This window comes from Nelumbo nucifera, chromosome 7 (assembly GCF_055504915.1).
Source record: "Nelumbo nucifera cultivar China Antique chromosome 7, China Antique-T2T, whole genome shotgun sequence".
In the NCBI taxonomy this organism is placed as follows: domain Eukaryota; kingdom Viridiplantae; phylum Streptophyta; class Magnoliopsida; order Proteales; family Nelumbonaceae; genus Nelumbo; species Nelumbo nucifera.
The window spans coordinates 59,766,545-59,781,337 of NC_142655.1; the positions used below are offsets into that span (position 1 = coordinate 59,766,545).

The window sequence follows — 14,793 nt, forward strand, 5'->3', positions numbered from 1 at the left end:
GGCGTGGTAATACAACTTCCTTGGCAGGCGATTAGGGGCCAACTGTTGAGAAACTGAAATAATAGTTTTTATATTTATTTCTACTTCACTGAGAAAAAATGTGAGCTGCTCAAGTTAAAAAAGCTATCTAGTATTTCCTGTTTGTCCCTCCTTAATCTGCATGACCATTCTGTTGTTGCTTGAGTAGATAATCAATGTTAAAGCACTACTATGATAACCAAAACTAATGCTGTAATGATAGCATTGGGCCTTCAGAACATTTATGGTAGTCCCAAGGTTAATCTTTTTTGTTTTTTTTGATGATACAACTGAAATTTGGTAAACAAATATATGCAGTATGCAAACTAGTGATGCTACGTAAGCAAACAGAGAAAGGAAACAAAGCCTTCATCACAAAGAGAGGCAATATATGTAGGCAAACTCTGCCAACCCCAAACCTTTACATTTCACACTAAAGGCAATCCACCTGAAACTATTTCCTTGCCACAAGTAGTTAGAGAGTAAGACCTATCTGAAGCCCCACCACTTTGATCGCACAAGTGAAAAACTACCAATAAATGATTCCCTTCTTGACTGCCATCCCTATTCCTGACACATCTACTCCAGCCACCAACAGATCCAATAATTTCATACCTCTCCCCAATCCCCTCAAAATGCTAGTCTTCTCCTTCTCCACCTTTGTTCCTGATACCTCCATCTTGCCATTCACACCCTTCTCCACCTTATCATAATGGATCCACTCTACATTCTGCTTATCAACCATCTCAATATTCATTCTCACGTTATGGAGTTGTTTCTCTTTACCAACCATCTTCAAACCAATGTTTTTCTTTCCCTTCCCTTCCCTTTCTTTTCCTTTCCTTTTTTTCTTTCCTTTTTTCCTTTTTTTTCCTTTTTTTTGTCTTTTTGTATGAGGTCTGCGTGAGGCACATGTGGCATACACTCTAGAATGCCTCATGAAAAAAGTGCATGAGGTGTGTGCCTCTTGCACTTGAGGTGTATGCCTCAGAGGTGTCAATGACTGGCATATTTCTCAGGGTGTTTTTGAGGTGCCTCGTCTGGATGGGTGCCATGCCTCAGAGGTGTCAATGCCTCTGGCATATGCCTCAGGATGTTTTGGAGGTGCCTTGCCTGGAGGAGCACCACACCTCAGAGGTGTCAATGCCGGTGCCATGTCTCAGGTGTCAATGTCTCGGGGCGTTTTGGGGGTGCCTTGCCTGTAGGCGCATCTCCAGGCATGAGCCTCCCATGCCTTTTAAAACACTGCTCATAACCTTAGTCTATTTTCACAACTCTAGTTTCTCTATCTCTTTTTTCCAACTCAGTGAACATGGACTTTGCAATCATGTTTAAAAGAATTTGCTTCATTATCAAAAGCTTGTTGATTTCATGCACTTATTACAGTTGAGTTCCTTCCTCAAATGTGAATCTTCTGTCAAATCTTTTTTCAATTAATACACAGTCCCATTGGCCTTCCCTATTCTCATGTGGATCTTTGTATTTTCTCCAGGTCACTCCTTATTGGTTATTGTTCTTCTTTGCTTGTGGGCAGATCTTCTCATTTATCTCATCTTTTTATCTATAAGTGCTACTTATAAATGATGGCTGGATTCATTTCAAGATCTATCCTTCCTAGTAGCGTCACTAATCCATTTTTATATGCGCATTTTGACCTTATTGTTTTCTCAATATTTCTGTTTCCTGAGGGTGGGCCTTGGCGCAATTGTTTGGTTGCTCCATTGCAACCTGGGTTATTAGGGTTCAAATCTTGGAAACAACCTCTCTGTGTATCTGCAGGCAGGGGTAAGGCTGCATGCATCTTTCCCTCCCCTGAACCTGCATTGGTGGGAGCCTTGTGCATTTGGCTATGCTTTTTACATGTCTTATAAAATTTCCTTTTGATTCTGCTTCTATGTTTTTATTGTAGTGTTTTGTTTTGTTTTTTCATTTCAATCAATGAGGGTGGGCCTTGCCGCAACGGTTGGGTTGCTTCATTGCGACCTGGGTGACCGGGGTTCAAATCTCGGAAACAGTGTCTCTGTATGTGCAGCAGGGGTAAGGCTGTGTACATCTTTCCCTCCCCAGATCCTGCATTGGTGGGAGCCTCATACTCTGGGTTGCCCTTTTGTCTAATACTATGAGCAACATCCTTGACGTCTCTCCTACCAGACCTTTTTGTCTATTGCAAAACATTTTGTTAGAGTTTATATAGTTCCTTCTTGTGCTTTTGAAGGATTTTATTTTTATTTTTAATTGGTTTCTGTCTGCTTCTTTAGAACAATATATTGCATGGTCGCTTGGAGGCCTTGCATATTAAATCGGCTGAGAAGGAGCGTGGTTCTATTAGTGTTCCATCTGGAAGCACAAGAGAAGATTCAAAAGCTGATGGTGATCTGCAAAATGTGATTCATTATCTTCGGCGATCCAAAGAAATTGTGAGTTTACCCTTTCACTATAATTGTATAAAGTTACTTTGTAAAGAATACAGTCTAATTTTTAATGTTCTACAGGCAGAGACAGAGATTTCATTGCTCAAGCAGGAGAAACTGCGCTTACAGTCACAGGTATGCTATTTTTTCATTTGATTTTAAGGGTATTTTATGTTCTATGTAATTCACATCTAATTAGTCCAGGAGCTATTCTGTAGGTAGAAAATATTGCCCTAAAATCTTCCTTGATATCTTACAATGCTAATTTATCTAAATGTGTTAATTACTCAACATTGATTGGGATCTATTCCAGTTTCCTATTGATCAAGATTGTGGACAATGTGCATCTCTTGGGAATATGAAAATCCTTGTCAATCTTTAAGATAACTCAAGTCTAAGCGTGAATGCAGTCCCTTGTTCAGAAGCATCCCGCTGATTATAATTATGAACTTGTGATAATACTTCAATATATTATCTTTGTTTATTTGAAATTGATTAAACACACATGGTGTAATTTTGTAGTGGTCATTGTTTTGCTGTAAATCCCTTAATTTACTTTTTGTTTACTGAAACCTGATGTAATGTCTCTGTAGCTTGAGACTGCTATGAAGGCATCTGAGACAGCTCAAGCATTGCTTCATGCAGAACGTACAAATTCTAGAGCGCTACTGTTCACAGATGAAGAATTTAAATCCTTACAGATGCAGGTGATTTTATAGGCCTGTTTTTTTGTTTGCATGGGGATCTTTTTTGTTTGTTCATATACATATGTTAATGAAATGCAGGTTAAAAATAACTTCTTTTGAGAACTTCATTGATTCTTAGCATGGCTTATATTTTTGGACTTTTTAATTTTGTAGGTCAGAGAAATGAACTTGCTTCGTGAAAGCAACATGCAACTTCGGGAGGAAAACAAACACAATTTCGAGGAATGCCAGGTTTGGCTTGTGCAAATCCTTGTGGTTGGACTTATTTATTATGTCTAAATGTATAGTATGGTTACTTTGATTTGATTTCTTAATAGAAGAGGCAAGTTTCATGAAGGTTAGGGATACTTAAGGGATCTTTGGTTCTCTTTGTAGAAATTGCGTGAAGTAGCTCAGAAGGGGCGGAGTGAGATAGATCATCTAGAAACTCTTTTAAGGGAGAAACAGATTGAGGTGGATGCTTGTCAGAAAGAAATTATGATGCAAAAGATGGAGAAAGAACACTTGGAAAATAGGATTGCAGAGGTATTGGCTAGTGAATATGCACTTTATTCCATGCTTTAATCATTTTAGCAATCTGACTTTGGTGTGTGAAGTTGCTTGAAAGGTGCAAAAATATTGATCCAGAGGAATATGATCGCATGAAAGATGTTTCTCAGCAGATGCAGGTAATTTTAGTTTCTCATCCTGCACCGTTTTCTTATTTTTATGAAGTTTAAAAAATAGATAATAATAGTTCCTAATTAAACATGATATTTTGTTTTATGCTGGATTTCTGAAGATCTAGCCTTTGGATGTGGAATGGTTTGGACAAGGATGAAAGGTTTCAGTGGAGCTTTTGGTAATGTTGTTAAAAGCCTCAGGACTCCTGAGAAAGGAATAATAATGAAAGCCTAAGTTACTCAGATACCCATACAAGGGTGTAGTATTGTGTCAGATGCTTAACTTTTTAGTTGAAATTCTGTATCCGATACTATGTCCAGCTTTGTCCTTGTTGTGTGTGGGTAGCATAAGTGAAAGTTGTATGAAACAGACGGAGACCTGAGTTAGCAATTCTACAAGAAATGGAAAAGGCAACTTGGGATCAAATTTGACTGTTGAGATGTGGGTAGACAGCAGGGGCGATTGGATTTTCAAGCCATCAGAAGGATTCTCAGGGTATATACCCATCTTCTAGGACAAAGATGTGCTCAAAGTGGTTGATAATCATGTTGGATGATTACTTGGTGTTTATGATTTGACTATCCATCCTTAGGATTTTAGGCCCATAACCCTTGTTAGAAGGCTGTACAAAATTATTTCCAATGTCCTGCCGTTCAGTATGAAGTCGATTATGCCCTTCCTTTATCTTTTTAAACCAGGGCACCTTTTTCCATGGAAAGAAAATAGTGGACTGAATTGTTTTTACCAATGAAAACCTCTAAGATTTGAAAAGGAATGGGAAAGGTTGTGTTTCCTTCTCTCTAACTTTAAAGATAAACCCTTGTCTGATTTTGTTATACCTTCTTCACACCTTTGGTTTTGTAGTTTGCGTGTGAGATTGTTACGATCCCTTTGTCCCACGTTGGTAGTATGGGATGCTAATGTGAGATATCCCACATCAGTAGTATCTGGTACTGTTGTGTCATGTGTGGTATATATGTGCTTGGGTTCCCTCCCTCTAACAACTAGCTTTTAGGGGTGAGTTCTCCTAAGACACATGTCAAATGGTATCAGAGCCTACACCATGCCTCCCAGTTTCAATCGTGCGGTGCAGGTGGTGATGTCGGTATTTGCAGTGTTCGGCCGAGACTAGGTGGACTAGTGCAAAGCTAGCCTGCGTGGGCGCCAGGACTGCAGAGCGTGGTGGAATGTTTCGATCCCTTTGTCCCACGTTGGTAGTATGGGATGCTAATGTGAGATATCCCACATCGGTAGTATGGGATACTGTTGTGTGGTATATATGTGCTTGGGTTCCCTCCCTCTAACAGCTTGCTTTTAGGGATGAGTTCTCCTAAGATGCATATCAGAGATCGACCTGCAAGGAAAAAGAAGAGAAAGAGAGGGAAGAGAGTAACGAGACATAGGTTTGAGAGAAAATGAATGAGTGTGCTGGTTGCCAACTCACATTGTTTTGTTTAGGTGTTGACATAAAAAAAGGTATTATTCATTAGACATTTTGTGCCCACACCCCTCAGCAAAATGGGGTGGCTGAGAGGTAGAACGGACATCTACTTGAAACAGCTCGGTCTCTTCTTCATCATATGAATGTTCCTAAACGTTTCTGGAGTGGTGCAGTCCCTACTGCTTGTTTTCTCATTAATCGCTTGCCCTCATTCATTCTTGATGGTTGTTCTCCATTCTCTATCTTATTTCCCATTTTGTCTCCATATCCCCTAACTCCCATGATCTTCGGGTGTGTGCTTTGTTCAGAATCTTGGTCCTGGGCTAGACAAGTTGGATGCTCACTCCATTAAATGTATTTTCCTTCTACTCTAGGACCCAGAAAGGGTATAAATGCTACAACCCTATTACTTGGAAATCCTTTGTTTGTCTTGATGTTACTTTTTTTGAGTCGGTGCCATACTTCTCTGCTTCTGATATCCCTCCTTCTCCTACAGAGGTTCCTCTTCCTCTTCCGGTTGCTAATTCCATCCCGGTACTAACAGAGGCCAGCACCTCCCCCTTCTACTTCGACGGCTGATCTAGCTCCGTCCACAATCGAATTGCCTTTTGATCTTGACCTTCCTATTGCATTGTGGAAAGGTAAATGTAGTTGCATGTTACACCTCATATTCAATTATGTTTTTGTATCTCACCTTCCTGCTTCCCATCGTGAGTTTATTACCCTGTTGTCCTCTGTATCCACACGTAAGGATGTTCAGGAGGCTCTTACCTCGCCAGGGTTGCGAAAAGCTATGGAAGAGGAACTCTTTGCTCTTCATCACAATCATACATGGGAACTCACCAATCTTTCCCCAGGTAAGCATGTTGTTGGTTGTATGTGGGTGTATACTGTTAAGTATTTACTAGATGGGAGAGTTGAACGCCTGAAAGCCTGTTTAGTTGCAAAAGGGTACTCTCAACTTTATGGTGTAGACTATGTTGAAACCTTTTCTCTAGTTACAAAGATTGGCTCAGTACGTGTGTTGATTTCCTTAGATGTCATGCATGATTGGGCTCTATTTCAGCTTGATATTAAAAATGCCTTTCTCCATGGTGATCTTCTAGAGGAAGTGTACATGGAGCAACCACCAGGGTTTGTTGCTCAGGGGGAGGATAATATGGTGTGTAACCTCAAGAAGGCGACCTATGGGCTTAAACAATCTCCCCGTGCTTGGTTTGGCAAATTTAGTGAAGTGGTGAAGGAGTTTGGAATGAGACAATGTCAAGTTGACCATTCAGTATTTAGCTATGACTCTGTGGTTGGGAAGATCTTGCTAGTAGTGAATGTGGATGACATAGTCATAACTAGCAGTGATAGAGTTGGGATTGATAGATTGAAGACATTCCTACAAGATCACTTTTAGACAAAAGATCTTGGGAAGTTGAAATATTTCCTGGGTATAGAAGTTGCTAGGTCAAAGCAAGGCATAAACCTCTGTTAGCGGAAATATGTTCTTGACCTGTTGGAAGAAACAAGGTTACTAGGTGCTAAACCAGCTGAAACTCCCATGGAACTTAATGTGAAGTTGGGAAGTGACACAGGTGAATTGTTTGATAACCCTGGAAGGTATAGAAGGCTAGTGAGAAAACTGAATTATCTAACTATCACTAGGCCTGATATCTCATTTGCTGTCAGTGTGGTAAGCCAGTTTATGCAAAGTCCTTGGGTGCCTCACTGGGATGTAGTTCTTAGGATTGTGCGGTATTTGAAGGGGGCTCCAGGTCGTGGGTTACTATACAAGCCAGGAGGTGATCTTGAAATAGTTGGATACATCGGCGCAGTCTGGGTTGGCTTTGTATTAGACAGAAGATCCACTACAGGTTATTGCACCTTTCTTGGAGGAAATCTAGTGACATGGAAGAGAAAGAAGCAGACTGTTGTAGCAAGGAGCAATGCAGAAGCAAAATACAGGGCCATGGCACACACTACATGTGAACTAGTGTGGTTGAAGAATCTATTGCAGGAAATCGGGTTCTCAATAAGCAAACCCATGAAACTATACTTTGACAACCAGGCTACAATTCACATCTCATCTAACCCAGTTTTTCACGAGAGAACTAAACACATAGAGGTAGATTGCCATTTTGTAAGGGAAAAGGTCATCAATGGTGAGATAAGCATTGAGCATGTGAGAACAGGTGATCAATGGGCAGATCTGTTCACAAAAGGGTTGAGTTCGGGAAGAGTGAGCTATATATGTAACAAGCTGGGATTATATGATATATACTCTCCAGCTTGAGGGGGAGTGTTAGAGTCGACTAAAGAAGGGTATTTTAGTCTTTTCCATCTGAGTAATGTGTTAGTTGTATGCCTCCTACATATGCAGGGGCATTTCTGTCTTTGTATAATTATTTGTCAATTTTAAGTATAAGGTCGACTGGGTTAGACTCTGTCTTCTCAGTTCGACACTATTCTTCTTCTTCTTCTTCTTCTTCTTCTTCTCTCTTTTCTTTCTCTTTTCTCAGTTTGACTGAATAGCACTAACATTTTTTTTTATCAATAAATAGCACTAACATTTACCATGGTAAGATTAAATACTTTGCATAACTTGCAATAAAAGAAACCTTATATGTGTTTGTCCCCAAACTGGTGCACTCTTTGTGAAATGCAGAGCGAGAACTGTTACCATCTGATGATATCTTGCTCCTTTGCTGCAGCTATTTGGATTTGGCTTTTCTTGTTGTTTGGATGCATGCAGAACTTGCCATCCAATGTGAATATGCTCTTTGATCCGTCTATCTTTGGTTGGCCCACGAAGAGGGGGAAAATAATGTGGAAATGTGCTAGAGCCAGCTCTGTTATGGGCTATTTGGAATAAAAGAAATGCCAGAATTTTTCAAGGAAAGGAAAGAGGTATCTCTGAAGTAAAAGAGTGTATCTTGACAAGGGCAACCCTTTGGATGAAAACTTCAGCGCTTTTTGAGAATTATTCCCAGGATGATCTCAGGAGAAACTGGGCAGCAGTGGCTTCCACATCTTCTCAAAAGATTAGAATACAAGCTAGCTGGCTACCCCCTCTGGAGGGTGTTGTAAAATTGAACTTTGATGGGAGTAGTCAAGGGAACCTAGGACCCTCGGGCTTAGGAGGGGTTTTGAGAGATAAGGATAGAAATATTCTTTCCTTATACTCAGGACTAGTGGGAGATGGAGATTCTACAAGGGCAGAGATACTGGCAGCAGTACAAGGAATACAGCTTGCCAACCAACTCCGAGTGGAGAATTTGGTAATTGAGGGAGACCCAAAGATGGTTGTGGGTTGGTTGGCAAACCCAGGTACTGTTAATTGGGTTTATAGGGATGTCCTAAGAGGGGTTAAATGGCTTACAAGAAACATGGCAGTTAACTTTCAGTGGGTTAGCAGATCAGCAAATGTTTTGGCTGATTTTCTTGCTAAAGAAGGGGTCTCAAGGGTTTCTTTGTTCTGGGCTACTTTGTAATCTGATTTTTATTTTAGTGTGAGTTTTTGGCTTTCAACTTTAAAGAGGAGGTTGCATCTCATGCCTCTTCTTAGGCTGTTGGTAAGCTCACTGATTCTCTATTAATAACAACTTTATTCATTTATCAAAAAAAAAAGGTAGAGTAATGTGGAAATGTACAAAAATTGTGGTGGTGTAGACGTGGAAGGACAGTATTATTGGAATGCAATAATATTTGCAGAAAAAGAAAGAAGTGGCTTTAATTGATATCATTATTACAAGTGTCATATTGTGTCCAATACTTCAATTTTAGTGTAAAATAGAGATGTATATGTTGAGATTTAGAATTGGTTGGGAAACAAAAAGCTATCTCCAATGAACTGATACAGGAATCATTCATTCTCCTATTGATAAGTTCATTCAAATGCAACTTGACAGCATAAATGGAGGATTTGTTAATAATTTGGCTTATTTTTTGTTTGGTTGGTTTTCCATTTTTCTTTTTTTTTTAAATATTTAATGCATGTTCTGTACCAGATAAAATTGAGAGAGAAAGAAGCTGAGATGGCAGAAACTAAGACACTTGTTTCTGAGAAGCAAGATATGATATCTCGTTTGGAGCAGGACCTTGCAAACTGTCAGTTGGAGCTAAGTAAAATGGAGAAAAGGCTAAATGATGCTCGTCAAGTTGAGGTATTTGATGCATTTTTTTCTTTTTCCACTTTTTTATTATTTATGTTTCAGTTTGCGAAATTTAACTTCTGTGCATTCTTTAGATGATCTCATAATTGTGCATCATATGTAGGATACACTCAAAGCAGATGTAGATAAGCAAAAGAAGCTAGTACTTCTCCATAAGGTTGTGAAATTCCATATCTATTTCCTTCTTAATTAATTTCTATGTTCTTTTTGTTGGATGATGTAAAGATTTTACTGATCTTGTAGCTATTCTAATAATTTTTTCTGATTTCTTGTGAAACAATGATATTGCTTATCCATTGGATAGATGTACATTCACTTAGACTTTTCATTTCCTTGCTGCAGAAGAAAATTGAGAGCGTGGCAAAGGAAAAAGATGACCTGAGCAAAGAGAAACTAGCTCTTTCCAAACAGTTAGAAGATTCTAGATCAGGTTACATTTTCTGCTTTTAGTTGCGTGGTAAACAGATTTTAAATCTGGTAATTCTTTAATTGGTAGGTTTTACATTACAGGAAAGAGGCCAATAGGGGATGCTACAAATGAACAAGCCTTGAAAGAAAAGGAGAAGGAGAAGGACACTCGGATACAGGTTTGTCCTTTGATCTCTCCCCTTCCCACCATAAATGGACTATAATATGAAGACAAGAAACAAAAGAAAACAAAAAAAATGGAGTCAACTACTCCCTTTCACCTGTGGTAAAACTTTTTCACAGATACTGGAGAAAACTCTTGAGAGGGAACGAGAGGAGTTGCGGAAGGAGAGGGAAGACAACCGGAAAGAAAAAGTAAGACGTTTGAAGAATGAGAAGGCAATGTCTGATCTTGCTCAGAGAGTTGAGATGGTAATTTATCTTCATTTGATCTGGCTTTTCTTTATTCTTATTCTTTTGATCTATTTGTAGAAAGGATACAAGGGCTAACATTACAATGCCTGCACGTTAGGTACTTCTATGCTTTTTGTATCCTTGCACAATCAATGCTAGCATTTGTGTGTATGTATTTATAATTGATCCCTAGTTACCCCTTGCTTAGCTAATGAATCAGCCATAGCATAGGCCTCCCTCCTCACCCATTGTATATATGTATTTATAATTTATATATATATTTTTAATTAAATCAATGTGTGTTATAAAATAATTGGACTTGGGTTTTAATTACATTGGATGGGGTTAAATCCAAACATGATCCAATTATGTAAATGGGATCATCTGGATCCAAGATAACTGCATTGGCTTTTGGACGTTCGGTGTCTGTTGATGGCCCTACTTGTTAGATGGATCTATAAGATGATACACCAAATTTTTTGTATTTTCTATAAGATGGATCTATCAGTGATCTATTATGCTCATTGATCTAACAATAATTTGTCAAAAATGATTTTTTTTTTTATTTTTTAGCAAAAATCCAAAAATTAGAAATAAATATTCTATATCTTCTAAATGATTTTAATGTTAGGAAGAACTAGAATATGGATCTATCAAACTCATTGATCCAACAACTATTTAATGTGTCTTGTAATGAATTTGTATTAGATTGGAAACTGAAACATTGTTTGATGTTTGGCAACAATGTAGGGATAAAAGTTAATCCTCCATCCCCGATCCCCGACGGAGAGTTGGAGACAAGTTCCCCATGGGACCTGAATCCCCATATTCTTTTATCAACATTAAATAAATTTACTTAAAATAGAGAAAATTTTAAAATATAAAAAATATTTTAAATATATTTTGATATATATATATATATTATAATATAAATAATATCATATATATAATATATATTTAATATGAATAAAATAATATATTTATATATATAATATAAAAAATATTTTAAATATTTTAATTGGGGTCAAGGCGGGGTGGGGACTTTACTCCCCATCCCCAACCCCGTCCCTGGTTGGGGATCCCTATTAATTTCCATCTCCGTCTCTGCCCCACCAAGGCAATCCCTATATCCGACCTGATGGGGTTGGGGGCGTGTTAAATTGCCATCCCTACCTGTGGTGATTTTTTAGCATAAACTCCCTAGTGTAGGATAATCCCCTTTTCTAGACATTAGTTCAAGTATTGGGGCTTTGAATGGCTCCAACTATTCAGGGATAATTTCAATTCAATATGTGATGTGGACCTAATGTTGATCAGGGAAGCAAGTAGGTACTGATCCAATTAATGCTTTGGATCTTCTGGTTTATCACCCCACATAATGGATACACAGATACAGAAAAGACACAATGGATGAGTTATTGAACACTGAATCTAGATTGAAATAGATGTGGCTGTTCTGTAGGAGTATGAAGGTATCATGGGGTGTGAGCAAGTTGGATTGGATCGATGGTGATACTTCCCTATCAACCTCCAGTTCCACCATGGTTCTAATCCCTAGGAAAGATAACTTACCCCCTCCCTTTTGCTTTCCCTCCCCTTTTTGGAGGTGGGCATTTGGGGTCAGTGCCTTTGATTGTTCAGTGGGAGAGCATTGGTTCAGATCCGTGGATTGATGTCCAAGGACTTTTTATAAATCATTTTCTTTTGCGTTTAGTATATATATATATATATATATTTCTGTCAATATAGTGTATTTAACATCAGGTTTTGTCAAATATAGGAGAAAAAGAAGCTGGTTGATGAATTTGAGAGGATTAAGCAGGCCAAAGGGAGCCTTCAAGAGGTATATTCACTACATACATGTGTCTGGGCTTTTAGGAATAGGCCTCGTTTTCTTTCTTTCAGTGATGTACATGTGCACTTTAAATGTTTATCTTCTTCTACTTTCTTTCATTTAATATTTTCCCTACTGCACATTACAAAGTTTTTTAGGTTAAATTTTGAAATTACAACATTTTGTAGCTGATCGAATGTCGTATAGCTATCTTTAGAAATGCATTTTCCACTACTTTCCTGACATCTTTTATTTTTCCACTTACTAACCCTCAGAGCGGTGGAGCATCAGTGGCTGAGCTTCCTTCTGAGATTGCTTTGGAAGACCAGTGTGCTGCCTTTGTTCGGGCTGTTGAAAGTTTACATGAGGCAGCAAATCCAACTATCAATGATGTAGCTGGAGCTCGTCCACTTCCTGTAGAGATTTCTCCAGTTGTGGATATGGCACCTACTTCAGCTGCTGGTATTTGTCCGTCCTTTGCCCTTCCATGTTTTTCTCTTTTAGGCAACTCAGTTTAAAGAAGTTTTCCATTCTCCTTTCTGCAGGTCGTCATCTTACTGCTCCAGCTCAAGGTACCCAAATTTCAATGGGGACTATAGCAAGCCATTTACAATCTAAAACAACAGAGGAAAGAGAGAAAAGGTCAAACTTGCCAAAAAGTGGTATTGAAACCCGCAAAACAGGAAGGAAGTTAATTCGACCTCGCCTTGGACGGCCGGAGGAGCCTACAGGCGATACTGAGATGCCTGAACTGGAAGGGCCATCCAACAGTGAGGGGAAGCTTGGAGCATCTCATGACATTGAGCATTTGGGAGACCTATCTATATCTGTTCAAACGTCTGTTCGCAAACGTGTAGCTTCTACCTCGGCTTCTGAGTTACAAGAAGAGTCAGTTGCTCAACAAGAGACCAGCTCAGATATGGCAGCACCTGCACTTAAGAAGTCTAGGGGTTCGGATTTTCCTCAAGAGGATGCTGAAAGGCAGCCTTCTGTGCCTCCTGAGTGCATTGAAACACTACCAGCTTCAGAAGAGACACTTGAAGCTGTCGGTGCACTACTTCATGCCTCAAATGATGAGTCCATTGATGTTGAAAAGGACGAGGATGCAGATAATACAAAGGAGCCTGTTGAAGAGCCAAGGGGATCACCACTTGATGGCATGAATCAAGATGAACAGCAGGATGATATTAATGCTCTTTCTGAAGAGACCTTGGGCAAGGCAAAAGAAACAGAGGAGGATTTTGATGAGGGATCAAAGGACAGTGAAGGGCAAGATGCGCAGCAGCCAGCTATGGATGTTGAAGGTGAGAGGGAAGAGGGAGAGTTGATACCAGATATGATGGATCAGGAGGGTGGTGATGTGGCAGTTACTATGACCAGCCCAGAGTCGGGGGAAGGTCAACCTGAGTCTGCAATGGTTCCTGTTGCTAGTTCAGCTTGTAATGAAGAGGAGGTTGTTACTGCCACAGAAGTCGATGTGACTGAGACTGCTATTTCTGAGGTTCTACATGAAGACAAAACCGATGGAGCTGATGTAAAAGAAGAAATTACTGAAGGCTCTGATAAATCTACTAATGATAATGACCAGGCAACCATGGAAACTGAGCAAAGTCCAAAGGCTGCTTTTGGTTCTGCTGAGAGTTCATTGTCAAGTATGGCTATGGACAGTACTGTTTCAAAACCAGTCAGTCCCAGTGTCGGGGCAGATGTTGAGCAGCCGAAAGATGTGGCAGCTGGAAAAAGTCCGACCACCATAAATTTGAATGAGAGAGCTAGACAAAGAGCCTTGCTGCGACAAGCTGGAGTTGTCTCTCCTATGACTAGAGGGCGTGGCAGATCTGGCGTTGCAATTAGGGTGACTAAAATATTCTAATCCACTAAATGCTTTTAGTTATTGCTGAGTTCGTCTGTTCCTGAAAGATTATTGGTTGTTGACTTGTTCTTTTATTTCATTGTAAATGAATACTGACACATTGGTTTTGATTTCCAGAAAGAAGGCACTCGTGGTGGTCGTGGACGTGGAAGGGGTCGTGGACAAGGTTCTGGTGATAAAGAACAGAATTGAGGGTCCAATGATCAAGAGCTGTGGATATGAGTTTTTTTGGCCACTTTTATGTTATATTATACCTGTAATTGTTCGGCAATGAAAGATGTACTTTGCGGAATCTTGCATGATAGCCTCTAAAATATCCGAGGGCACTGGAAATGCAATTTCAAAATGGTAGTCACAATATGCTTTAAAATTCATGGATATGGTGGAATGATTGCAATTGGTATGGCTTCGCTGAAAGCTGAATACATACACTGATAACAAACTAACAATAATTTGAAGGGTTAAATATGCAGATGATATATATTACAGATTTGCCAAAATGCATTTATGTCTCAACATTTAGTCCTATGATGATGATAAAACAATAGAATTAGAGGGTTGATGAGGGTACGTCCCAATTTTGATATATTGGTTACAAGTGACATTTCAAAGTATATCCCTTGTAGCCTTTTTCATTTTTTTTTTTTTTACATAACAAAAAAAGGGGAACATTTCCATTTCTTTTCCATGCTTGGCCCAGCGGCCCCAGCCTGAGCCTGTATCATGTAGATGTGACAATGACACTTGAAACTTTGGCACCTGGAATGCTTTAACCAATCCGAAACCTACGTTAATCTGAATCATTGGTTTTACAGTAGTTCAGTAGTTGATTGTATATTTGTAAGCTAATGATATTAAAAGTGA

At 39.2% G+C, this 14,793-nt stretch overlaps 1 protein-coding gene across 4 annotated transcripts in view; it reads left to right on the top strand.

Annotated features, from left to right (window-relative positions):
- Positions 1 to 14,429, top strand: part of NUA (nuclear pore anchor) — an 87,339-nt gene extending 72,910 nt beyond the window's left edge. For all 4 annotated transcript variants that reach the window (XM_010262511.3, XM_010262513.3, XM_010262512.3 and 1 more), the window contains 15 exons: positions 2,277 to 2,435; positions 2,511 to 2,564; positions 3,023 to 3,136; positions 3,290 to 3,367; positions 3,512 to 3,661; positions 3,733 to 3,804; positions 9,236 to 9,391; positions 9,504 to 9,557; positions 9,743 to 9,830; positions 9,911 to 9,987; positions 10,112 to 10,240; positions 12,003 to 12,065; positions 12,332 to 12,518; positions 12,602 to 13,911; positions 14,047 to 14,429. In XM_010262511.3, the coding sequence (XP_010260813.1) occupies positions 2,277 to 2,435; positions 2,511 to 2,564; positions 3,023 to 3,136; positions 3,290 to 3,367; positions 3,512 to 3,661; positions 3,733 to 3,804; positions 9,236 to 9,391; positions 9,504 to 9,557; positions 9,743 to 9,830; positions 9,911 to 9,987; positions 10,112 to 10,240; positions 12,003 to 12,065; positions 12,332 to 12,518; positions 12,602 to 13,911; positions 14,047 to 14,121 (2,766 nt within the window). In that variant the 3' untranslated portion in view covers positions 14,122 to 14,429. The remainder of the gene's footprint in view (positions 1 to 2,276; positions 2,436 to 2,510; positions 2,565 to 3,022; positions 3,137 to 3,289; positions 3,368 to 3,511; positions 3,662 to 3,732; positions 3,805 to 9,235; positions 9,392 to 9,503; positions 9,558 to 9,742; positions 9,831 to 9,910; positions 9,988 to 10,111; positions 10,241 to 12,002; positions 12,066 to 12,331; positions 12,519 to 12,601; positions 13,912 to 14,046) is intronic.
- Positions 14,430 to 14,793: the final 364 nt, after the last annotated feature.